Source organism: Mugil cephalus, chromosome 6 (genome assembly GCF_022458985.1).
Source record: "Mugil cephalus isolate CIBA_MC_2020 chromosome 6, CIBA_Mcephalus_1.1, whole genome shotgun sequence".
NCBI classification, from domain to species: Eukaryota; Metazoa; Chordata; class Actinopteri; order Mugiliformes; family Mugilidae; genus Mugil; species Mugil cephalus.
Window position 1 is genome coordinate 10,272,724 of NC_061775.1, and position 25,060 is coordinate 10,297,783.

At 46.8% G+C, this 25,060-nt stretch overlaps 1 protein-coding gene across 1 annotated transcript in view; it reads left to right on the forward strand.

Annotated features, from left to right (window-relative positions):
* scfd2 (sec1 family domain containing 2) overlaps positions 1 to 25,060 on the forward strand; it is an 88,048-nt gene that overhangs the window by 32,601 nt on the left and 30,387 nt on the right. Inside the window, exon 5 of the mRNA XM_047587222.1 lies at positions 8,623 to 8,923. Within this exon, the coding sequence (XP_047443178.1) occupies positions 8,623 to 8,923 (301 nt within the window). The remainder of the gene's footprint in view (positions 1 to 8,622; positions 8,924 to 25,060) is intronic.

Consider the following 25,060-nt stretch of genomic DNA (forward strand, 5'->3'; position numbering starts at 1 on the left):
TGCCCACTGATTACAATGATCTCAAAATGATGAAACATGTGCCAGTGCAACACAATACAATTCGACTCAATACTACTACAGCCTACAAAAAAACAAAAATCGTTTTAATAATTTGAAACAAACCCTGAATAACATCATCGTCCATAATCTCGGTGAAGGCGGCCACACAGCCCTCCTTCTTTGAGAGATGCACCAGCTGTACCTCGGAGCAGTGACTCACATCAGAGATCGCCAGAGCCAGTGACACAACTCTGTGTCTTCATGATGAATCCCATGTTTTATTCAGACTTCACCACAGACACTCGCCCGGGCCAGAGCTCCGTGCAGCCCACGGTGACACTCTTCCCGGTTAGAAGTGACCGTGCGGGCAGAGCGGAGGTCAGCCGTGCAGAATTCACAATCAGACAGCTGTGAGCCACCTAGCATGCACATAATAGTATAAAAATATCCAGCATTTCAACTGCAGCCCATTTCCTGTCTATTGAAGCCTTTTCCAGGACGGAGCTTTTGGAGGGAAAGAGAGACAGGGTTCAGTCCAATGCGTCCAGGCTGCGCTCCAGGTCTCGGCGTGGTGCAACAGTGCCCCCTAATGTTTGAAATCCACCACCGGCCTGAGAATTAATTAAAGAGTGACATTTCTCATTATGCAAAAGTTGGCCCCTCTCTCGTGCAGACACCCTCATGCGTTCTTAAAAAAAAATGTGTGATCTTTAACATGAACCGAGCTCAAGTGTGTAGCAGGGGTCGCACTTAATTGCCAGAACGGATTTACAAATTCACACTACAAACTTTTATTTTGAAACGGCCTCCTTTCTGCATCGTCAAAAGCGTTTAGCTCCCCACCTCCCCCCTCTGCACCCTCCCCCTCCGACGTGTTAGAATACGGCTTTGTTTTTTGTTTGTTTTTTTTTTTTCCGTCTTTCATACCCCCGCGTTTCTCCCATGCGCAAAGTTGGAGGCAAAGACGAAGCGTTCTCAAGGGCTTAAAAAGTGAAATTGAGCAACTGCGAAATGTCCGAGCCAGTTGTTTTCCCGTGCGTCCCAGCGGATACGCTGCGGTCGTTTCATTCTGTCTAGAAACCGTCTGTTTACCTCAGGATGTTTTCTCCCTGCTGGAGCCTCCTGAGTCAATTAGTAGTGGATGTAATGTACTATCCATGGCAGTTTTAGGGGGAATGCGCGTGCGTGTTTCTCTGTTCGTGCTTGTGTGTGCGCGTGTGTGTGTGTGTGTGTACTTGTGAATGTGTACGATTCAGTTTCTCTTCTCGGTGTGAGAAAAGTGCGGGAGGTTTTACATGGCCCTGGGGTTTGTGGCTGCGCAGCAAACTCTCATCTGGTGAATTACGCCATAATCTGTTGCAGCCTATGCAGCAACAAAATAGCCTCATTAATTACCCCTATATTTCCAAACACTCGGAGTGCACTGCTTTAATACAGATTTTTACGTTTTAAAGCTTGCCCGATTTGTATCTCACCTTTTTTTTTTCTTTCTTTTTTTTTTTCTTCTTCTACAAGTGGTACCATACCAGAGAGGAACTGCAAGCCTCGGTCTGAGTGAGATAAGCAGGCAGGGTGTCGTGTGCCAGGCCAGCCCGAGTCCAGCCGCAGTGACCAGGATGTGGCTGACTTGTGGTGACAGGGCGGAGTGCGGGGACTGTGTGTTTGTTTCTGTGATTGGGTCCCATGTCTCCTCTAAATTACAGCCCTCGAGCTCCGCGCCAAACCAAACCCTTGACACACGGAGCGAGAGATAAAGGCGGATGAAAGACGGCGAGACGCGCATGCAGGACGGCGGATTAAAGGGGACGGGAGGCGAGGTGAAGGCTACTGAGAGACGCGCATGCGATGGCGGGGAAGCAGCTGACCCCCAGCCCCTGCCGGCTGTCCGGGGTGCAGATCTGGCCAGGTCACCAGACCCAGCTAACACGCTGTGTGGTAATTCAGGCCTCATTGAAAACAAAAGCTTTATGTCTCCGTGTTCCCACAAGCATAACAGACATCAAGCTGATGGAGCCAGACCAGGGGTCACCTTACCTATAAAAGCCTCCCTGTCCACTGTGCTGCCTATCACTCCATCTTTACAGGGGCCCTGAAAGCGCAATCCGCTGCATCTTGGGAAAACACAAGACGACCAAATGTAAGCGAATTAAGCAAATGTACCTACCGGTCTGGCACTTTACGACAACCTGTCCAATCAGCCCGTCTCCACCTGCTCCTCCGGTCCTGTTGTGTATTTTTGTTCTACCTTTAATCCTAAACAGCTGATGTTCCTCAGTATCTGCATTTTAGATTTCTCTGGGTACTTACGGATCAGCTGAAGAAAGTCCCGATCGGTTCTCTCTCTGCAAACGCTGCGTTCCAGCGGTGTTTTTGTGTATGACGATAAGTCTGTAGAAGAGCGCGCACCGCTACACGAACTCTCTCCCGAGCGGCTATTTTCTGTCAGAGATATCTGCAAACGTGATCTGATCAGATGCTGCACGCGGCGCAAATAGTTGCAAATAGTCCAAATGACAGCGGGTCATTTTCCAGTCTGTTGCCTCGCAGAGAGGTTTGAGGTGTGCAGCCTGTTGCATGCTGGTCTCTCATTCTATTGCTCTGCATAACAGGAATCCCTAAACTATGTTTCACTGGAAGATCCATGTCAGTTTTGTGACTGCTTCACAAAAATAATAAAAAAAAACAACACTTGTTTTGACAGTTGCATTTAGTTTAATGTAAAGCAGCACCGATTTATTTAAAATTTATTTTAAAAGCTTGATATAAAGATAAGTTAGTTGAAGGATGAAAAATTCGACCTAGTTTGGCACAAAGGTGAGCGCTTTAATTCGGAGATTTTCCGTTCTTCAGCAAAGGTGCACTTGCTCCTCTTTGTGTTTACAGTCACGTTTCCGCTGCGCTTGTTAAAGGCCTGATACATCGTCCGCACCTTTCACACAAGACAGAGTAATGACTGTCAAAGAGACATCCAAGATAAACCTTTTTCTTCCATTCCCGCTCAACTTAAGGAAAGTTTCCGCATTTCAATAAACAGAATTTTTCCGGTGAGCCCCGCTCTCCTATTCGTCATTGTCATCGCCGCAGGTTACAGCGCGCGCCTGCTGAGATTCTGTACGCATGCGATTGTGCTGGTGGGCCCCGATAACAGGCGCGCTCATAAACCTAATGTCTGCGTAAGCCTTTGTGAGTTTTCCCAGAGTTTTGTTTTTGCGTTGTTTACTTGTTCAGAATGCTGCCAGCCTCTTTGAGGGTGAAAACATACTTGTTTGTCTTCCAGCTCTTCTACTACAAATCAATAGTGAGCTTGCAGTACATAATTTTGAGTCACAGTTAAGTTGCTCTTTTCTAGATGAGAGATTTATGTATTTTGCTTTTAGAAGTTTTCTTGTATGCCTTCCAGCTTTGCATGTTGTTATTTGTGAATGCAAATTGGATGTGATTATATATTTGCAAATGAAGCACATGTGTGCATCTCCAAAAGAATTCATAGGATTTTTATTTTTTTTGTGTGTGTGGTCGCTTTGGTACTATTGAACTGTCCTGACATCTCTTTGAGGTGACTCCTGGCCGGAGAGTCTTTGGGCGAGTAGGACAACTGACCTATAGCCAACTTTATTCATGCTCCCACAAGGACCCACACCTCCAATAACCGCCCCTCCCCCCTGCCCTCCGGCCCAGAAAAAGGTTCATTGTGCAGGCAGGGAGCAACGCAAGTGAGGCCTGGTTCTGGTTAGCGTGCTGCGCTGCATCTGAAACACTCACCTTCCTCCAGGGGTTGCATCTGGAGCTGGTTTCCTGTTCAGGCTATGCTGGGCAGGGGCGGAGTTTGGCCCGGCTCTGTGATTGGGCGATATTGAGCCTTTTGCGAAACCCAGGATTGTAGGAATTGCCAGCAATCTGTCAATCACTGGCAGGCAGATTCAAACCAGAGCATAATGCAAGAGAGAGTTTATGGTTGGTGCAGATTTCTGAGCGAGAAGCCAATGGTTCTTCGGTCTCTACCAATAACACCCAGGCAAATTTAGCGCCGGCCAATGTGCTGGGCCTGTTCGGAGAACAAAGAAGTGTTCTTTATTTTTATCCAGTGTGAGTTTTTCTTTTGGAATTATTGTGTCATGATAAAAAACTTTCTAGTTATTTAAAGTAATGGCTTTGTCTGAGTAATTGCGAGCCCTAAAATTAGCATTGTTTTGATAGAGTAATGCCATTGTTAATCTGTAATTGTGTGTAATGGTCGCATTAGAGCGATGCCAGTAAGGCCAGTGGATTCAGTAATTATCTGCAATAATAATAAGGTTAGCTTCCTGTTATTACGGCAGTGAGGCTGAAGTTCAGGCCTTGAGCTACCCCTAAATCTGTTTTTAGAATAGGCACCCCAATGACTGTAGCAGTCTTTCTGTCACCACGAGTATTTCTTGCAGGGTTTCCTTAGGAAATGTTTGACAGATAGACGAAGAAAAGGGCTTTGTTTAATATACAAAACTTACATAAACATAAGATGTATTTGATTAGTCCCTTTCGGGTGTACGAGGCTGTTGATGCAATAACCTATTTTGGTGTTGGACTCGCTGTAACAGTTTCCTAATCTCATCCGCTGTTTCACAAATGTGTATTTATTCTGATCATTAAGCTGCATCAGAGCTCAGTAAAAATGTAGAATACATACCTGAATCTAAAGTGCTTTGGAAAGCACGCTGCATTCTGTGCCGTACAGTTCATAGAGATGTACAGTACTCCACCACCTTTCCAGTGAGCCTGTGCCCTGGTGCCGTGACTCGGGCATTGTTGGGTTTAGCTTCGGTCCTGGAAAGAGCTTTAGTCAGTCTTCCCACTTGGCTTCAAGCAGCTCAGTCTCCGTTCTGTACCGAAGACTACCATTTCCTGCTGTGGCGCCATGGCATGCAGCTGACAGTAGCTTTTATAGATCTCTTGAAGGGACCCAGTTACAGTGCACGCTTCCTTGAGTCCTGAAACCATATGCACATACACACAGTTAGGGAAAGCATACTGTGGTGCCTTTGCGCGATGTCATTATGACAGTAAGGACATTTTATGTACATGTGTGACTCTTGACAACTCAGAGAACGGATGCTGAGCTGGAAAGATGCAAGAAGACATTACTGTAATAAAAAATGTTACATGAACCGCATACACAACCATTCTGTTGCTGCCTGTCGTGTGATGCCGGTGAACATACTGGACGGAGGTTACCTAGGTACGCCTTGGAAATGTTTCAACGTAAGCCGACATTATCGTTGCCAAGGCGAGAACTGGCTGTTCTTGTAGTCACCACTATTTGAAAATAAAATATTGTCAACCACGCGGCTGCTCTGTCAGGGTTCACTGGTGCTCCGAGCCCCTATCTGCATGCTGAATTTGATGGCAGGAACCAGAGTCAATTAGGACGTATTTTCCTTCTACTGAACATTTGGCATGAACTTTGCATTTTGCATCATCATTGTCTTTGCTACAAGTTGCCGAATGTCATTTTAATGCCGTTGTGTCTTGTTAACCTGCGAGTCTCTTCCTGTGTGCAAAATGATTTCTTCTCAATTTTTGTAAACTATAGAGCTGCGCCTCTTCAGTCTGCCTCGAGTGGACATTGCTTCATTTGAACATGCACAAGAACAGAGGATCTAAACTTGGGGAAAAAGCAAGACCATCAGCGAGACTTATCTCACATCGTAGTCATAATACTGAAATTTTAACCAGCCACCAATAAATATTCAACATCTTAGTGGTTGATTACAAATGACAACACGACAGCTTCCCTTGTCGAGCAGAAGCTTCAACCCCAAAAGCAAACTCTGGAAAACACTGGATGTCTGTTCTTTGAGAACGTGTAATATTGATGTGCACAGAGGCCCAAGAGGTAACGCAAGTTCAGTGTTCGAGTGAAGCAGCTCTTGACAAATGACGGGGTCCCAGAGTCCCTCCTGATCTCTTCTTTCAGCTTCTCCTCTCTCCGTTACCCCACACTGAGAGCTTCTGATATTTCTCAAGCTGGCTGTGTCCAGAGTGAAAATGTGGCTCGCCGACACTTGCACGCCTCTTTGACAGCCTGGACGATCACATGAATGTCTTCCTGGACATGTGCATACAGAAGCCTGGGTACTCGGTAGTTATCCTAAAGCGAGGGATGAAAGAGAAAGTGCCCCGCAGTTTGCATTTCAGCACGAAACACTTAAAGTTCTTTGTCTTTCTCTCCTCACCGCCGTCCACAAGCAAAATGAGCTAGGGAAAGGTCTCAAACATTGTTTGGCAGTTCAAATGAGTGCAACTCGCAGAGGTATTTGATTTCACAATGGTTTAAGAAGAAAAATGTGTGGCGAGATTGTGTTTAAACGGTCCCTGGGGCTTGGTGATTGGCTTAGGACTGAGGCAGGAAGGGGGGCTCCATGGATTGGACAATCTAGCTAGATTGTGGTCCTGCTTCCTGCTTCCTACCTTGGCAGTTGGGTGGATGCAACTGATGCAGATGTCACCTTCAAGAGTGTCTGTTCTTGACACTTTCATTTGCATTAATTAATGTTTATTAGACGGGACATTGGGCATTACCAGAGCTGCTGTTCTGAGATCTACTCTCCAAAGTCATTTCTCAAAAATGACTTCTCTATAGACACTGGTTCTGGTGGGACATTTAGTCAGTCCTGTGGCTTTGGCTCACTTTCTCAAGATTGTATTGTGCCTCAGTAGAGCGCTCTTCTGGGTTAGACACAGGATCCCCCCAGCGGGCCCACCACAATGTCCAGAGCCCCTCATTCTTCAAGTCTGTTTGTCTTGGTAAGAGGAACACAAACCTCTTCACAAAGAAATCCCTGGGGAAAATGAAATCCACAGGGCCACTGGTAACTCCATCTGATACAAACATACTTTCCTCCGTCAACATTGATTCGCTTGATGCTATCATCTCAAGCTTAATTCCTCTCGTAATATCGCAGTGTCTTTCTCAGCTCCTTCTCTTCTCGCCCATTTTCCCCTCCACTCTGCGGCCCATTTTCCCCCGTCTCAGTCCAGTATTTCATTTGAATTTCATGCCGTTCACCGGACAGATCAGCTCCACGCCCCTGTTTTATAGGTCCGTGAGCTCACTCTTGTTGTGAGGGTGGCCAGCGTTCTGTAAATCGCCCTGTGATCTGCAGCATGTTGGGCTGGACCACCATCCGACCGTTGTGAGGGGCTGACTATTCAGGCCTGCTCAGACAGGCTCACAAAAACAGGTCACTGCACCGAAACATTGCCCCAAATGTTGGCTCAATGTGTGTGTGTGTTTGTTATAGAGACAGAGTAAAAAAACAGTTGAGCACCCATACAAATCCAACAAAAGGAAGAAACCAAATTAAGCGTTACCTCAACTACTCGCAGAGCTGTAAAATTAGCAAATGGAACGATGAGCTCATTCGCGCAGTGCCCAAGATTTGCACACTTACATTATTTTCAGACTTGTGGTACCTAATACACTGCCCATCTATAGTGACTCACTACATTTTATGAAATGATGTAAATACCTTGTAAGCATATGCAATATGATCTTCCCTTCTCTTTTGTTTTACTATTACATTGCACTGAGGATCGGAAAAGAGGGTGCATGTGATGTGATGAACAAAAGGGTGACTGATGTAAATAGCGACTGATTCACAGTGCTTACATATGCATGAAGTCTGACAGGCTGCTATTTGGTCGTGTACCACCCACCTAGACCGGACCGGGCACCATCACCCCATAGCAGTGACACTCCTTGACGGCAGCAGCCATCCTCAGCAGGATGCAGCCTGACACAGACACACAAACTCATAAAACATGAAAAACAGCACAAGGTTTTGATCTGAACTGGAAAAAGTCTGATCCACAGAGGACCCTCCCCTCAACCCGTTTGACTAACAACATTTTGTTGCCAGACACCACAGGACACCCTCAGAAGGCCCATGTCCATTCTCTTATGAGTCAGAACTGTTTTGGAGGCACGAGGGAGAGGTGCACAATATTAGGAAGGTGGTCATAATGTTATGATTGATCAGTGTACAGAGATTAATTGGATGCCAAACTGTATTTACTTGTGTATTTACCCATACTCTGTGTAATGACAATATTGCTGACTCTAATCTAATCTTATTTAATTATTAGCCTCAACACTGATAGGCGTAGTGTAAAGGTTGTCTGTTTAATGGTAATGTTACCTCGGTGACCACCCTTGGTCATATGATAGATGCCTACGGGTAATAGCTCTTTCTATCTCCGCAAGTCTCGGCTTAATAACTCTAAATGATGGAAAGCTGTCAGTCCTATTTTAGCTAAAGGTAAAAAAAAATCCTTCCAGCAGTTAATAAACATGAATTAACTAGTTTTGTCTTGTTGGTTTCATTCTCTTCAAATGGACTCATCACTGTGCGGTATAAAACCAGCTTCTAGTAGAAGCTTCACGTTAAGCTCCAAGACATGGAAGTGGTCTTGACCTTTACTTCTAACCTTTAGCCGCGAGGCAAGCAAGGATGTCCACCCTTTAATCAACATCAGTCCCCTGATCATTTTTTTTTTGCTGTGATCAGCAACAGTAACGAAACGTTAATTGACTGTACAACATTGTAACTAGCCTCGGGTTTTTCATGTATTTGTGTGTCACAGGCTCTCGGAGATTCTGATTTCCCTGCTGTGCTGAGGCAGCTGCTGCCCTTGATGAAGCCCCGGGAAGGCGAGGCCGGTTCGCCCTCAGGGTCGAGGCTCGGGGAGGACGAGTGCGGGCCCGATGAGCTGATCCTCCTGCTGGTCTATCTGTACTCCCTGGCTGATGAGGCACAGCCCGCAGACCAGGGCACGGAGGAGGCGGAGGAGGAGCTGGAGAAGCTGGAGAGGGAGCTCATAGGCCGGCTGACCCTGGTCATCAACCGAGAGAGAGAACTCAGCCCTTTGCTCCAGAAACTTACAGGTGAGGGGGGACTCAATCCGATCACGGCTTCATGATTTCTTTCAGGAGCGCGCACTGCTTTCCGTGCTAGCTGCAATAAAGCGAGAGCAGCTAATTGTTTGCTTCCCCTCTCTCTGCCTCCAGCGCTGTTAATGGGCATCGTTTTTATCAGTCTTCACACCTCATCCGTCTCCTGCACTCATCCACTTTGGTGCACACACACCTACACTTTTCGTGTCAGCTTGACAAGTTGCACAAACAGTCGTATGTGAGAAATCGCCCTTCATTTCAGACGCTCGGGCTAGACACTAAGGGTTGCTGATTACTATGCAGCTAAAGAAACCCCCTCTCATTTACCCTTGTTATAAATCTAATTGGCGTCAGTGAGCGCACACGTGCGCTGGTTTATTTGGTTGTTGGTTGTCCAACAGTAGCCATTTTGCTGGTTCAGCTGAGCTGGTAACTGTGTGGTGGAGCGGATCAAGGCCGGCTCTTAAGATGAATTAACGGTCTACCTCCACACCACAGCCAGCCGTACCTCCCTGAGTAATAGCATCTTTAACCTTGAGCCTCTACACATATGGTCTCCTCCCCTGCCACATAGTTCATAATTAGTCCTACTTTTAGTTTGGGCACCTTAGCACACACCCTGAAATAACACACTGCTGCGAGGGTTTTCATCTCGTATCACACACGGGGTCCTATAGCCCATATAGGTTTGGACAATCTATCTAAAGCACTAATAAAGATTGCTGATCCTCCTCGCGTATTTTTACACTCTCTCACTCCTTTCCTTCTCGTGCTCCGTCTCTCTCTCTTCCTGTTCCACTTGGCTAAGTGCAGTTTGGAATCGAGGGGCCTCTTGGCAGGCGCAGGCTGAGAGATGTGGCTCATGTTAAAAACCTGACTCTCTGTTATAAACACTTCATTGGAAATTAGCCTGTCGTGGTGTGCCAGGTGTGTTTTAGACAGAATAAACAGTGTGTGTGTGTGCACACGTTGCACATGTCTCGCCGCCCCAGAGGTATCTGGGCAGTGCGTGCGCACATCTTTTCGATTCCAGCCGGTGTGTGTGCCCGCGCACGCACGCGCGTCTGAGAGAGAGAGAGAGAGGTTTTATGGCAGCCAGCGAAGTGCTTGGCTGGGGTAACATGAGGCGGGAGGTTGTCTCTCTCAGCATCCAGAGCAAAACATTGATTGTGACATTCTCCCCAATTAAAGGACTCAAATGGAAACCAGACGTTGAATGAAACCTGGTCACCATGAGAACAATGTTTTTACAAATTCTTCCATTTTGTTCCCCTTGGCTACAGTAAGCAGTCCAAGCGTGGCTAACACACTGCAGATACACAGCTACGCACAGTGCATGCACAAACAGGGCGCAGAAACACAAGAACAATAAACACAGACGAGAATACTAGGGGGAGAAAGGCCAGAAATAAGGACAAGTGAGTTTAGGACAGTCAGCGGGACAGCTTGCACACACCGACCCTGTTAACTACCTCCTTCTGGGAACTTAATTAAAGAGCATCTTCAGGAAGTGGTGTTCCTCAGTCTGCCCTACACCGAACACTTGGTTTTCTGTTCCTTGTTTCCTGCCGTCCCTGGTGGACCTAAGCTTCCTTTAGTGCATCATCAAACTTCAGTGAACTTTTAAGTACGGTTCAGACAGCTGCTGCATATCTCCAAGGTTCCAGCCACATTCTTCACCAAATAATACTTGCCCGCATCTTCCATAAGGTGGATGTTTAAGGCCTTTATTTATAGAGAGATGCAAGCTCATGGTCATGAGGTGAGATCATCGTCTCAGTTGTGAGCCGAATGAATTTTGGCCTTCAAATTGCAGGGACAACTTTTGTTAGGGGATTCATTTAATTGGGGCATTCAATTAGGGGATATGGTTTGGAAATGAAGAGCAAAAATGCACTGAAATAACAAAAGCTTGCCGATGAGAGGCAGTCTCACAGACGTTGGGACGATGTATGACAGATATGGGACTTAAAAGAGTGGGTGCTCAGAGCGATTCTCTAAAACAGATCACTAGACAACTGGTGTGATGGTGAAATTGAGAACGAAGTGCTTTCGACAGTGCGGCAAAGTGGAAGTGATGAAGAGAATGGAGCTGCACAAAGGGACCAAATTGACCTCAGTGGATCAAAGTCAGAAGTGATCTTCCTTCCTTTTGTCTAGTTTTATCTAGCTCCCTCTGCTGAAGAATGAATTCGCCCAAAAAGTAAAAATGGTTTGCATGGGAACACAGTGTGATCTCCTTAGTAGAAAAATTGCTATCAAACTGCAATCAAGCTTGTGAACTTGCCTCGACGGCTTTTTATTGAGCAAAATGATTTATAGAACAGCGCAATAAAGTCACGCTGATTAATTTAACTACAACACTTTCTGGTGTATCTGGACATGAGTCTAACCAGCTTTAACTGCGTGTACTGTGGTCATGCTTTTTTCACTTCTGCACCTTATCTGGACCCTGGAGACCCGAGTGAGGCGCCGAAAACCCATGTTTCCATTGGATCCCAAGACTGTTTTCAGAAATGGATCATGAAAGTATTTAAGACTAAATTATCTCCTGAAACACCATTTTAAGCACAATTACTCAAACTGGAGTAAATAGTCTAATAGTGGAGGGCTATTTTCAGCAGCAGATATGGTTCATTACTGAGTATTTACAGCAGCAGTGTAGATCTGATGCAAAATAAACAACAGCGCCCGTTTCTGTGGTGGTCGGGGCGCATGTTACCAGTGCAACAGTTAGTAATAGTTTTAGGACGAGGGTGGAAGGGAATGGATATTTAGTGGCGTGAGAATCATCAAAGTGCGGTGAACGTCCTTCACCGCAGTGTTTCTTCTCCACACCTAAGGGGGAGGACAACAGGGCAGCCAAAACAGACCCCTCGAAGCACACTAAGGATGTTTAAAGTGTTTCTGCGTCTGTATTTGTGAATGCAGAGCGGCGCGTCTGCGTTGCATTGTCACAAGGTATGGCTTTGATTAAAGAGTCTAACAGTATTTATCCAAGAAAATGGTTCTGCTTATTGCAGACTGGGAAATGAGCTCTTAAACCCAACGCTCCACAGCCAACACCGCATGTGGAAATAGCCGGATTGGTCGTGGGCAACCCTCCAGGAACTGAACAAACAATGGGATTGGACGAGGAGCCGAGGCTCTCCTGAAACCCGGAGCCTCATTGGCTGTTGCCAGACAGTCTGCAGCGTACATGGCTGCGGTGTGTGTGATGTGTGCAGGTTGTAAATAGCTCGGAGCAGTTACTGTTAATCCCTCGTTCAGTTGTGGCAAAAGCTACATTTGTGCGAGCGAGGGAGGAAAAAGACGAGTGTTCCTCAGGCTGCTTTATGGATTTGTTTCCTGTCAGCCCTGGTAGATCTTGGTTTTCTTTGGTAGGGAATCAAACGTCCACTTTCTAAGTTTTTCTTCTTTCCTCTCAGCATCGGGGTACATTAGAAGGAGAGGGAGAAGGAAGCAGGCCAAGCCAAATGTTCACCCCGTGACATCCAGCTAACTCAAGATGATGGATCATGGTTTGTCTGTGCTTATGTCAGTGTGTGGGTGTGCAGCTCCGCTAGTGAGAATGTGAAGTCCCGGTCTGCGATGCCGGTGATTTACTCACTGCAGCGACACGAGAAGGGAAGAAGGTCACAGAATAACTTGCAGAGTTTCAATTGCAGTTGCAGCGGTTTTTCGCGTCGTGTTCTCCTCTCTTTCTCTCGGCCAGTCACACATTGCGTTTGTTATTCATGCTGTCAGTGGGGTGTGCACGGGGCAAGGAAGAGGGGAGCGGTGGGGAGAGTCGGACCTCCCCAAAGCTGCTGTTTGGGTTGGCACGGCAACACGGGCCAGTCAAGGGACATGAAAGGGATCGCGCATAACTCTAGCCACCAACTCTCTGTCTGCCGTCTTTTAAAACTTTTTCCTCTTTGCTTTTAAATATCACTTTTCTCTCTTTTCTGTCCACTTCTATTACTCTTTCCTCTCTTCCCTCCGAGGCCGTAACGCACCGAGCTGCTTGCAGGGGGACCCAGGGCGCAAGTCGGTCTAATGATTGCGCCTGATTAAATATATTTCCCCTGTTCCACTGCGTTTATGAAATTAGTCCCAATTATTTTTAATTGCTGGTCTTTCTTTACTTCCTCCTCCGTTACACAAACACACACCAACATGCATGCATATATGGGGCGAAAGCCGTGGACCCCAGGGTGACCGAAGTGGCCGGTGGCAATGTTCCCTCCCGTTCGCTTCATCAGATAAGCTGACGATATGGAGCTCGGCCTTTAATGAACAGAGTCCCATCAGCTCCCTCACTGCGGGCCTGGTTAACAGGCAGGGCCACACACAGTTGGGATCAGATCCCCCCCGAGTCTCGCAACCCACCGAGTCTGGAGCCTGTGGTTGTTCCTGAGCCTTCTCCTGTCAGACTGTACCCCCCCTTTCCTGGTAGCATCCCCTCTCGTTGTTTTTTTTTTTTTTTTTCTTATTTGGACCCGTGGGACATTGTGACGACTTTTGTGGCAGGCTGAAACATAGCAACAGATTCACAAACTGTCCTTTAACAATAGTGAGACTGTGCTGAGGTCAATTAGCATACTGGGAAAATAGTCCAGTGCTGCTGCTGCTTACCCTGCCAGCTTTTTAGTAAGTAAACATTTGCTAAGTTTTTTGAAGATAGTTACTTTCTAATCCTTACATTTCTTATCCCACATGTGTTTACTTTTCATTTCTTCTGTATTAGAATTGGTTACATGCTGAATGTGGTAATGTTTCGATTCGCTTTTTCTCACCAACGTCAGGGATGCTGACGCTACGGATTGTTATTTGGACCCAATGTGTAATCTTGCATTGTAATTGCACTGAAAGGCCGACTGTGACGTTGCATCACGTCCCTTGTGTCTGCACCTGAAGCCTGTACTTGAACACACCGCACCGGACTGGGCAGAGGCGAGCTAGCACACGTGTCTAACACATGCATGAAAGGAAAAACTCTTCACACCAGCAGGTGGCACAAGTCTGGATACGTCATTTAAAAGAGGAAACCAGAAAAAAAATGCGAGGAGTATGATATGACTGATTGGTTAGTCTGCAACTTAGTCCAGTTTATTCCAGATGACCACGTCATTGTGAAAATATTCAACTATGTCAATAGTACGATTAGTTGAAGAGACTTCCCCGCTGTCTTACTGAGGTCATCGCATCCATTTTTCCTCCCGTGAACTGTTTTGCCGTGCTGACAAACCAATCAAATGGAGTCAAAATGAAACTGTAAAACTGAAACAAAAATTATGAAAGAAAGCCGCAAAACACTGGCTTTATGACAGAAGTGAAGAGATGAGTGCTTCCAGTCATCGAGAGGGGATAGATTTCCACCGTACTTTTAAAGACCTCTGCGCCGACACTGTCCAATGAAGTGTATGCGGTCACTGTAAATGATACCTGTAGTGTTGTCAGTGCTGTCGTGTAGTTCAGTCAGCAGTAGCTGATGGGTGGATTTCACAGAGCAGGCCCTGTGTGTAGTTTACACCTCTGTTTGCTTTATAGAGCGCGTTAGCGCTCAGCAGAGAATTCCTCAGCTTCTTATTTATGACAGGAAATGCACATCATAAAAGGCTCGTAAGCACTTACACGTCCACCGGGAATTGGGCTCGTAGAATGAAAAAGGACACTGTGACCATCCCACACAGAGCCGCAGATACGCGTACGCGCCCTTCAGGCAGAAATACAGGCCGCAGACGCACACGCACACGCGGGCCGACTCCAGAGGGACCCTGACCGAGACATCGGCCCCCGGCCCCTGCACACGCGTCTGTGCAGGCGGGCGGGTCAGCCGCTGACCCCCGGACGGAGGGCCAGCCAACACACTACCCGCTCGTCTTTCTTGTCCTCGGCGCGGCCACTCGTCGCCTCCTCTGGGGAACGCGTCCGTCTCTGTCTGCGCACGCAGTAATCATTTTGCTTCGCAGTCTGCCGCAGCATTTAAAGGACGTTTCAGGGGGACGTCTGTGACCGTGGATACTTGGGGTCTTATTCATTGCTTTTTTTTTTTTTTTTTTATCGTAGTCTGGAGGCTTTGGAGGCAAATGCCTAAGCTCCAAAAAATGTTCACATATAAGTTCACGAGGAGGTGTAGTTCGATGTGTGTGCGTGTGAGCCTGTTTTTTGCCAGACCCACTCGGTTTTTACGACATATCTGCGTTTTATCTGTTGGTTACGGAAGAACTTGTTTACGTTTTGGATTCCAGTCAGCAGTGAAAGATGACCTGTCCTAATGTACCCGCTTTCCTCCCCAAACTGTCCCCTCTCCCTCTCCCTCTCCCCACGCCTCTCCGCATCGACCCCCGAGTAACTACCTACGCTCCAGCTTCGTTTTTACTTCATGCTCATTTATCAGTGAGATTGCACAAAGATGAGCATGATTTATTTATTTATTTATTTATCTCTGTGCTGATCTCGGCTACGAACGGGAACGGAACGATGAGTTCCACGATAGTGCCGGGGCGGGATCCCTGCTGTCCCGAGAAGTGAAACGTGTTCGTTCAGTTCTGCTCGGGTTCTGCTCCCGAGTCCCCCTGGGTGGAGAACTCCTCCAAGGCCTCGACAGCAGATGGAAGCTCTCCTGGCGCTATGAGCTGGCCGGGTCATTTCCTGTCAGGAGGCCTGGTGTTAATCAAGGCCTGAGCCAGCAGGAACGCCCCCTTCTCCCCGCCACCACCTCCTTTTTTTTTTTTTTCTTCTACTTTTTTTTACGGCCCCCTCTCCTCTTACACCCCTTCATCAAGCAGAGAAGCTAAGAAATACAGTTTCTTTTTTCTTGCTTACCCCGCTTTCACCCTTCGGATTCTGTTCTTTTGTTTTCCTTACTTTGCCCCTGCTTTGCTTCGTATGCGACGTACTCCATTACGGCTGTGTCTGCACGGTCGTAAATCACGCTCGCCTGTTATCAAAGTGTCCCTACTGAGAAGTGCAGGTCCAGCCAATAGATAGAAGGAGATAGTATGGAATGAGTAAAAAGGAGTCTTTCTTTACTGGCCGACTGGCGTCTGGTCATTTTCTGTTGGGTGTGTTGGTGTCTCCAGGACTGTGATGGACTCAGTCACAGATAATCTTATCTCCTCGCTCCACCTACTCTGCTGACCTCCCCACTGACCAGACCTTAACCGAGGGGGGAGGGGGGGGGCAGGCAGAGGGAATGTTTGGACTCCATCCCTCCTGTCTGGTCTTCTGCAGTGTCTTTCACAATCAGTTCACGGTCTACGTGGATGCCTTCACCACCAGAGTTCGTTGGTGACACGTCGCTGAAACTTTGAATCATCCTGTGAATCAATTTTCAGCGCACACAGCTCGTCTCCTGGACATAGGTCGCTCGTGTATTCGAGCTTTGGTTTGACACCACAAAAAAACTGCTGAGTAAGAGAAAAAAACGTGTTGAGCTAAGTATGAAAAACAGTCGATTTGGGATTTGGGACTTTTATGTGATAGGTTTTCATTTTCACTGGCGCTGGATTATCAGATTTAATTCTGATGGCATTTCAAGCAGTCGCTCCAGAAAAACAGCAGGTCTCAGAGGTTAAGCGCTAGCAAGCTGCCAGGAAAGTCTCCTATACGCCCCGATGAGCAAATCCAAAATGCCTTGATGAGGACCTCAAATGACTGGGGTCCTCATCGCTTACAAGGAACAACTGTTACCGTGGTGGAACGTGTAGTTTATCCTTTTCACGTAATCAGAATTTCAGGTTCGTTCAGGCGTAGGAGAATATGTGTTTTCAACTTTTAAGATGTGGTTTGTTGTGTAATCAAAAATTCCTGTTAAAACTGCAGGTTTTTGTGAAGTAAAAATATCTGTAAACCCTAGAGATGGTTGTGCGTGAAAATCCCAGTAGATCAGCAGTTTGTGAAATACTCAGAGCAGCCCGTCTGGCACCAACAACCATACAACGTTCAAAGTCACTTAAATCCCTTTTCTTCTCCATTCTGATGCTCGGTTTGAACTCCAGCAAGTTGTCTTGATCACCTCTACATGCTTAAAGCCATGCTCATCAGCCATGTGATTGGCTGATGAGCTATTTGTGTTACCAAGCAATTGAACAGGTGAACCTAATAAAGTGGCAAGTGAGTGTAAAAATGGTGCGGAGAATTAATAAAATGAAAAACCAAAGCAAAAATCATAGAATAACTGCACACATGTGTGCAGTTATAATAGTGATAATAGCTGAAGCAGTTTGAGTCACATGGGACTTGACTTGGGAATATTTTCCTCTCTCGTGTAAAAGATGCTAAAATGTTCCAGCTCCGTGAAATTGTCGGGGCGCCCTCAAGGTTTTTCATCCTTTTCTCTGAAAAGTCTCGCTTAGTGGCATTGCACAGACTGACATTTTTAAAATAAAGGTACAAAAGATCCGATAGGATGTTATTTCTGACACCATATTCTGTGTTTTAACGAGAAACAAACTACTCCCTGAATGCATCACTGGATCAACGGATTAAACAAATAAATACAGTCTAAATTTGACATAATGTTAATTAAATCTGTAAGTAAGTCAACGTGTTGTCTCCTCAAAGGTTTTGACAACACGGATTGTAAGGTGTTGAAGTTACTGTGTCCACCCCTGCTGAGGCTTCTTTTAAGTCCAGACTCCTTCTCTTTCTGCCTCTCCATCATTTCTCCTCGTCTTCTCCTAGCTCAGTCTGCCCCTCGCTGCCTCTTTCTCATTCATACGCACTCAGCTGCTCTTTGTTGTTGGCAGCCTTCTGGCATCTGCGCTCTGTCTGCGAGCGCAGCACATCACATCCGACTCAGTCCGCTCTCGGTCCAGGTACACGTCTCGTTCCTGGCGGCCGGAGACGGAGGGATGAATGAACCGGCTGTTCCGAGTGTTTCATCTGCAGTCTCTCGGTGTTGGCGTAGAGCACCTTTTGCTGCCGTTATCGTCGCCATCCACGCGGCGTGGGCGTATAGACTGCGATAATAAGTGTCTGCAGCGAGGTTTGCTGCGCCGAGGCCAGTGTAAACTCAGCCCCCCCAGAAAATAAACACATTAGAACGCGCGCATATACACTCACGCACGCCTCCTGGAAAACTGTCGCCCCCTCTGGCTTGAGGCCAGGGCAACCCACCTACTCCTACTGTATCCCGCCACAGTACACCAGCTCATTCTCCAGCATCCCTGACCCACAACACGCGAACTCCAGCCTCCACTTTCAAAGCCCTATTTTTGGCTTCGCTTTAATTTCCCTCTCCGTACTGTAGCGATAGCAAATCCTAAGAAAATGCACTGTAGGGCTTTTGTTATTTCCAGGATGGGATGTATGGTTTTAATTTTCCCCCTTTCCTGTTCTCTCCTCCACACCTCCCTCCCCTCTCAAAACTTTCTCCTCACATGTTGCTGCTGGAAGTGTTCGTAGTTCCTCGGCTCCTCGCTCCAGAGTCGTACACAACCTCTCTCATTTAATCAAACCCTCGCTTATTTATCCCCGAGTGTTGACAACGTGACACCAGCGCTGTGATGACGGGTGCAGATCTTGGAAGTGGATCATGTAGTGTGTTAGCGAGCAGAATTAGACTTCAAGTAAATGGATTCCCCTTTTTAAATAATCATAAAATCCTGATTTGCATGTGTTCGTAGAATATTAATGGACACATTAATATGCATTTAATAGCATTACTACATTGGGCATAGCCCTGTCTCATCACACATGCACACACACACACACACATGCACCACACAACAGGAACATCTGTCTCTCAGGTGGGAGCTGCCGTCCTCTGTTAGGCCTCCTCGCATCACTGCACCAGTCAAGAGGCTAAACACACACACACACACACACACCAACAGCTGTCTTGCACTCTCACTTCATCTCCATATAAATAATTCTAAAACCAGAAAGCCTTCCAGTCCACATGTTTCCTGCTGCGATGCACAGCGATGCGATTCCCCGGCCGTCCTTGACCGTTCCCTGTCGGGGCGCGTTAGAGCCCATTAGCTCATCGTGTCTCATGAATGACAGGACTGCAGAGCTTTTGTGTTTTTCTGTAGGGCCGGTGCAAATGATGCGTTTGTCCTATGTGCTAAAAGTGCTAAGCCAGTTCTGTGTAAGCGATACGGTAACTCTGCGGAAGACGTTGTTGCCAGGTGTGGAATGTGATACGCACACGTGCTTCAATGAAATGTCACGCTAACATAATGGGAAGTAGCGAGCCTGAGAATAGACGACATATTTACATCGAAACGCTCCTTTAAAGAGTGGGTGGTGTCTGCGCATCAAGGTCAGAAATAACAATATGTCTGCTGGCGGTCACTGAGCGCCGGCCTCTTCCACCCTATAATCCACTTTGATGTGGACCTAAATCCCACCAGGATGTGATGTTTGTGTAGGATGCCCGCCTGGACGGATATAAGCATGTGCCCGGTCCAGCTCGGTTGTGGGGATCCTCGCGAGCGCTCGTGTGATGTTTTCCAGCGCGGGGGACTGAAGCAGGAAGCGGAGCTGCGATTAGGGGCATCTGTTATTTGCAAGAGGAGCTTCCTGCGATAGGAGGCTTCCTCTGTGTCTGTGGGACTCACCTCCTTATCTGACCTAATCGGCGTCTTACCGATGACTACCTTCTCTCGCGTTTCGCTCCAATCTCGCGCGCGCGCTGCCGCCTCAACGCGTCAGCTGTTCACGTGTCACATTTTAAGAGTTTGTTCCAGTCATTTAAGAAAGAAAAGCTAGTTTTCTCACTCATCCTAGTGGTCCTTGGACACATTTGCCTCTTGACACACTGTAATGAAGATGGACTTCTAATTCTAATGATTAAGTAGTAGTTGTATCTGTACTCGAAGAGCTTTAGAGTCACAATGTCACTTTTACCCACTCGTTCACACGAGCGTGCGCAAATTCACACCCCAGCGCCGAGCACCGGGATTCCGTGTGGTCTCGCTCAAGGACACTTTAACCTTTATTTAATTTAACCAGGACGTTCCCTTTGAGATTAAGAACCTCTTTTTGGAGGGAGTCCTGGCCAGGGCAGGCAGCGGCAAGTACAGAACACAGTCGGCGAAACGACGGCGCAGTTAAAACACAGACGAAAGACAAGCAGATCATAAAAAAAAAAAGTGCGTGTCGTGGAGTCGGCCTCAAGTTCTCTCAGTTTGGAGCTCAATGAAATTAACTCGAGTTAGTTTCCACTCGTTCTGCAACATCAACATTTCATGCAAAGTGCGCTGAGTGGACAAAAAGCCCTTTTCCTCAGTTCAGTAAATGCAAATGGAACAGAACGCATCCATTGATCTTGGGACCAGAGACAGTGAGGAGTAATTCTCTGCGTAGTCAATATACACATGTAGCAAGGCAGTAGTCGGAGTAAGAGGAATTGAACCAGTAACCCCCCCCCCTGTTAGTGAACAACCTGCTCTACCTACTAAGCATCAGCTTACATTTGGTGTATGTATGGGCTGAGTTTTAGTTATGGAGTCTACTCGTGTGTCAGCCTTAGGATGGGATTATTTTGAATATGAGCAAAAACCATTTGTTGTAATCTGCTGTGCTGCCACAGCCTTGTCCCTTTTCACCCACAAGCTAAAAGCCCTGTTAGAGACTAATTACAGATAAACATAACCTTAAATCACCTGAGACCCAGCGTCCTCACAGTGGGACATTATGTTTCAGGTTTGTATTCCACTTTATTTAGACCTGCTGTACTGGTAGCGAAGGGTCGATACACTTGTTTATTTATGCCTGCGTTTCTAGTTCGATACAACATGCAAATTTAACAGATTCACGAGTGCTCATTTGAGGACGTTGGGATTTCATCGTTTCCAAATCTGTTTTTGCATTAAAATAAATATTTTGGTATACATAGTGAGTTAAATTGTAATATGTACTGAAATAATTCCAGTTCAAAGGTGATGCTTATGTTTTCCTACTAACACCACATACCTAAGGATCTTTATCTTATCTTAAGGAAATTCAGATGCATTCCAAACAAATGCTTGGGTCTCAGGAGGTTAAATTGGCGTAGACTCCTGTAATCAGCTACTCTAGAGATAGTCTTTTGTCCAAGATGTTCAAGAATGCGAGAATTACTGCAGAAAGATAACTAACTCTTTAAAAAAGCTCTGAATGTCCCCATTGTTTCAGATAAACCGCAGAACGTGGTTCACTAGAAACTACATGCTTCTGAGGAAACAGACCCTCTGTGCAGTAGGTTCGGTGCCAGGTTTTATATTTTGAGGAGTGCAGCTGAGTGTTGAGTTCTCTGTTCCAGTTCCCATGATGCACCCTGCTGCCTCTTGATACCTCAGAAACTGTGAAGTGAAAGGAGAAGTGAAATGTCCTGTCTTTTATGAATTCAGTGGCCCAGTTAAATTACAAAATCTACACAGAGAGTTCCACTCCAAGTGCTGAAGAAACGGTGAAACTGTTCACATGCTCCTCTCATCCCTCTCTAGCCTCCGTCTTCCTCCTCACAGTGGGACTACGCAGTGATACAACCCGTCCCTCCCGCTATGTGATACTACCCCTTCAGTCAGAGCAATAACAGAAACTCGTTCCACTCTTTGGAGAAGTTGTCTGTGGGGAGGTCATTTAACTTTGTGTTTGCTACATCGCTCCGGTAGAACTGGGACTTAAGGACGCAGTCTTTGTCTCGCTCCCTTTGTTCTCCGCAGCTTCAGTTTGCGTCCAAGCGTCGCGCAACACCTCATCGCTCTCCCACGCGGAGACGACGTCGAGTCGTCCCGCACCGCAATGGTGTGCGTCCGAACGAGTGGATGAGTGAGTCACGGCAAAGTGTGCACAAAAGACGAAGGTAAAGGGAGTGGGAAAAAAACGACTTTAAACCCTTTAAACGTAAGCGAGCGTTGCAGTAAACGAGCAGCACATTGTCGTCTGTTTTGGTTTTGCTGTGGAACTTTTAGAAAAGGGGGGGAAAAAAAGAGAAAAGATTCCAGATTAATCAATCAATCTGTGTGTGTGTGTGTGATGTGTGTTACGCCTCCACATATGGCTTCAATCTCTGCTTTCTGTTGCATCCCACCCCTCTTTGCCCTTCACAGGGACTCGTGACCACTGAAGACGTCTTTGTGGTGCAAAACAAGTCATTTCATGTTGGGTTTCTCGTCCAATCTGTCCTCAGTTTTTTTACACCATCGTGTCTCTGATTATCTCACAGTGCAACAGTCTGACTTCACCCAGCAGTGTTCGTTCTGTAAGAAGCGGCACTGTACGAGCGTGGGCATCAGATTAAGGTATATGCAGACTGAGATATGTCCGTGTGTGTGTGTGTGTGTGTGTGTGTATGCCGCTGTGGCGTGTTGACTGATGAGCTGGTAAACAGACTCAGCGTCTCAGATGTCAGTGGAGTTTATTGCTCTGAGTTCAGGTCTGCCTCTTCTGGGCTGTTTGTTTGGTTTCCAGGTATCAAATGAAACCCGCAACTCTCCCTCACAATCACATCTGACACCCTCCTCCTGACCGTGCAGTCATAGCTTTTGTAAAGTCAATAAACGGTCACGCATGAACTTGTTCACACAAACGCGCGGCTCGCTGTCCGGCGCGTATAGAAGCTAATCTCTCTCTCCCCTGCTTTCCCACAGACGCGCGCTCGGAGACGCGCGCCTTTTCTGCCTTCGACGTGCACCCTCGTGTATACAAGGCCGCGGCGTTCCCATGCTCTGCCCCCGGGGTCGGGCCGGGTGTTTGGAGGTCAGGCGCGCATTCTCCCGCCCACCCGCGTCCGTCCCCCTCGTCCGCAGCGTGTAATTCAGACCAGCAGCACCCAGGGACCACCACAGGGGAGAGACTACGCAACCACCCCGGCCAACATGTCGCCCGGCCGTCAAACGCACACACTTTACACACACAGTCGCCACAACTACCTCCCCCCTCTCCCTTCTTGCTCCATCCCTGCAGCCACTATCAAAGGATCTGAACAACTTCATCGTAATCTATCTGTGTCTCCCAGGGGAGCAGCGAGCACATAGCGCAGTTATCATTCGGCAAACACACACGCGCACTTTCCTTCTCCCTGTCCGTGCACACACACGTGCTCTTACAGCCCGCGCGCACACACACACACTCGCACGCATGCGTTGTACGGAGCCGAGATCAAAGGTTAATCGTGTCTTTTCATCAGCTGCACCACCCTCTCCCCTCTATCTGTCCTCCTCATGTCTGATGGTTGTGTTTAAACGTAAAGCCGCGCGCGTGCGTGCGAGCGAGCGAGCAGACATTTGTCTGCGGTTTGTGGGAGCGTTTCTGTCCACACTGGCGGACATTTTGGAAAGTTTTTTTTTCTTTCTTCCGAACACGGTAAATAAACAGTCGCGTTCTCCTCCCCCATTGTTTTCTCCTCTATCTCCCTCCATCTCCTGGATGTTTTCTAACTATAAAACTACAGTTCTCTGTTTACATTAGATGATTTAATGGGAACCAAGTGTTTCTGTTGTAGTTGTAAAGTTGCCTATTAATTTGACGTATGCTCCAATAAAGAACCTTTCTATAATTTGATAAGTATGTGAGATTTCGGTTGTATTTTTCAGAGTCTGCCCCCCCACCACCACCCCACCAGTCCTGGCTGAAGCAGGAAGTGCTTACTCATTCAGGGGGTGTACGTTTACAGAAAACCTTTTTCTGCACCCTCAAATGGAGATGTTTGAAGTGGGTCGAGGGCCACAAAATGGCAGCACTCAACACGTGAAAGACTGTTTTGCCTGTTGTTGAAACTGATGCGATTGTGCGGCCCGAGCGGTAAACCTTGGAAGCTCCTGCCGTTTTGCCAGAACAAGTTCGCGTGGATGCGTCTGGCAGCTCGGATTCTCTGCGTGCGCCCTTTTTTTTCTTTCTTTTTTTCTGAGCCTCTGTCACGGCAATAATTTTTGAACATCATAATTATCTCAGTTCATAAGTCGGTATTTATGAGTATTCCTCTGTGAGCGAGTTTCCACATCAACACTTCAGGCAGCGTGCTTGTAAGAACAAATAGAAAATAAATTATGCATTATCTGGGAAGGAGATGAGAATACGAATCTCGGTATGTTAACAATTTCCTTTCTGGCAACGTGTGAATTTTGTAAAGAGCGGTTTACAATTATTACCCGTTTCTGTCTTATTTTTGTAATCACGCACACGTGTGTTTAGACTGTGGAAATCGCACTTCACTGTACAATATGTTATATATAAACCACAAGGAGTTTCTTTCGCTATCATTGGTTGTTTGGTGGTTTTTCACTGCGTCTGGCTGCTTTTCATTGGGAAATCGTGCAGCTTTGGAGGAGCAAATGATGTTCTGTCATGAATTACAGCCCCCTCGCCTTGCTCCACAGTTCATTAATGATAACCCCAGCAGTGGAGCTGGCCCGCAGCCATGCCTCTCCTCCATCTCTTTATTAGCATGGTGCTGTGGGCTCCGAGTAGCCGGGGTGCACTCAGGGCAATCTGGGCTTCCATGCGCGTTATCACATTATCGCGCTTCCTAGTGTGTGGGATTGAACATTTGCCATCAGGCTTCCGAACACTTTCACCCGCTCATCTGACACCCACTTGCGGAGCTTTAGACGTGTTTGGGACCGACATGTAAAAGCAACCAGCATCTCCTTCAGTCTGGCGTGATACAACTTATATCCTATACTACACACTTACTGTTCATTGGGTACACCAGGGAAAACGAAGGCATTCTAATAAGACACTAAATCTTGCACTAAATCTTAGCTTCGTGGAGGTTATGGTGTTCACTACTAGTTTCAAATAACTGAGAGAGCTGTTGATACAACTGCGTTTTCATTGAGGAGGCTGTGGTTTGTAGTGCTAATGAATTGCATTGTTTTGTGCTGACTGACACATGTTTCTATTACTGCAACAACTCTGTTTCAGTCAGTGGGCTAGGCTAAATAACAGAAACATTTTGGTGTTTGATTCAGTTTAACAGCAACACAAATCCTCTGCAGTGATCATACACCTGAAGTTACCACCTTCCTGGCATTGTTTCAACATGAACTGAACGCTATTACAGTCGTGTATGGAAGAGAGTGACCTTACGTCACTGGTGAGGCCACGCCCCCTCATGGGCGAAAATAAAGGAGATGTTTTTACGAGCGTTGTGTATTGTTCTTTGAACAACTTAAACTATAAAACTCACAGAGTTACTGTAAGGTGTTT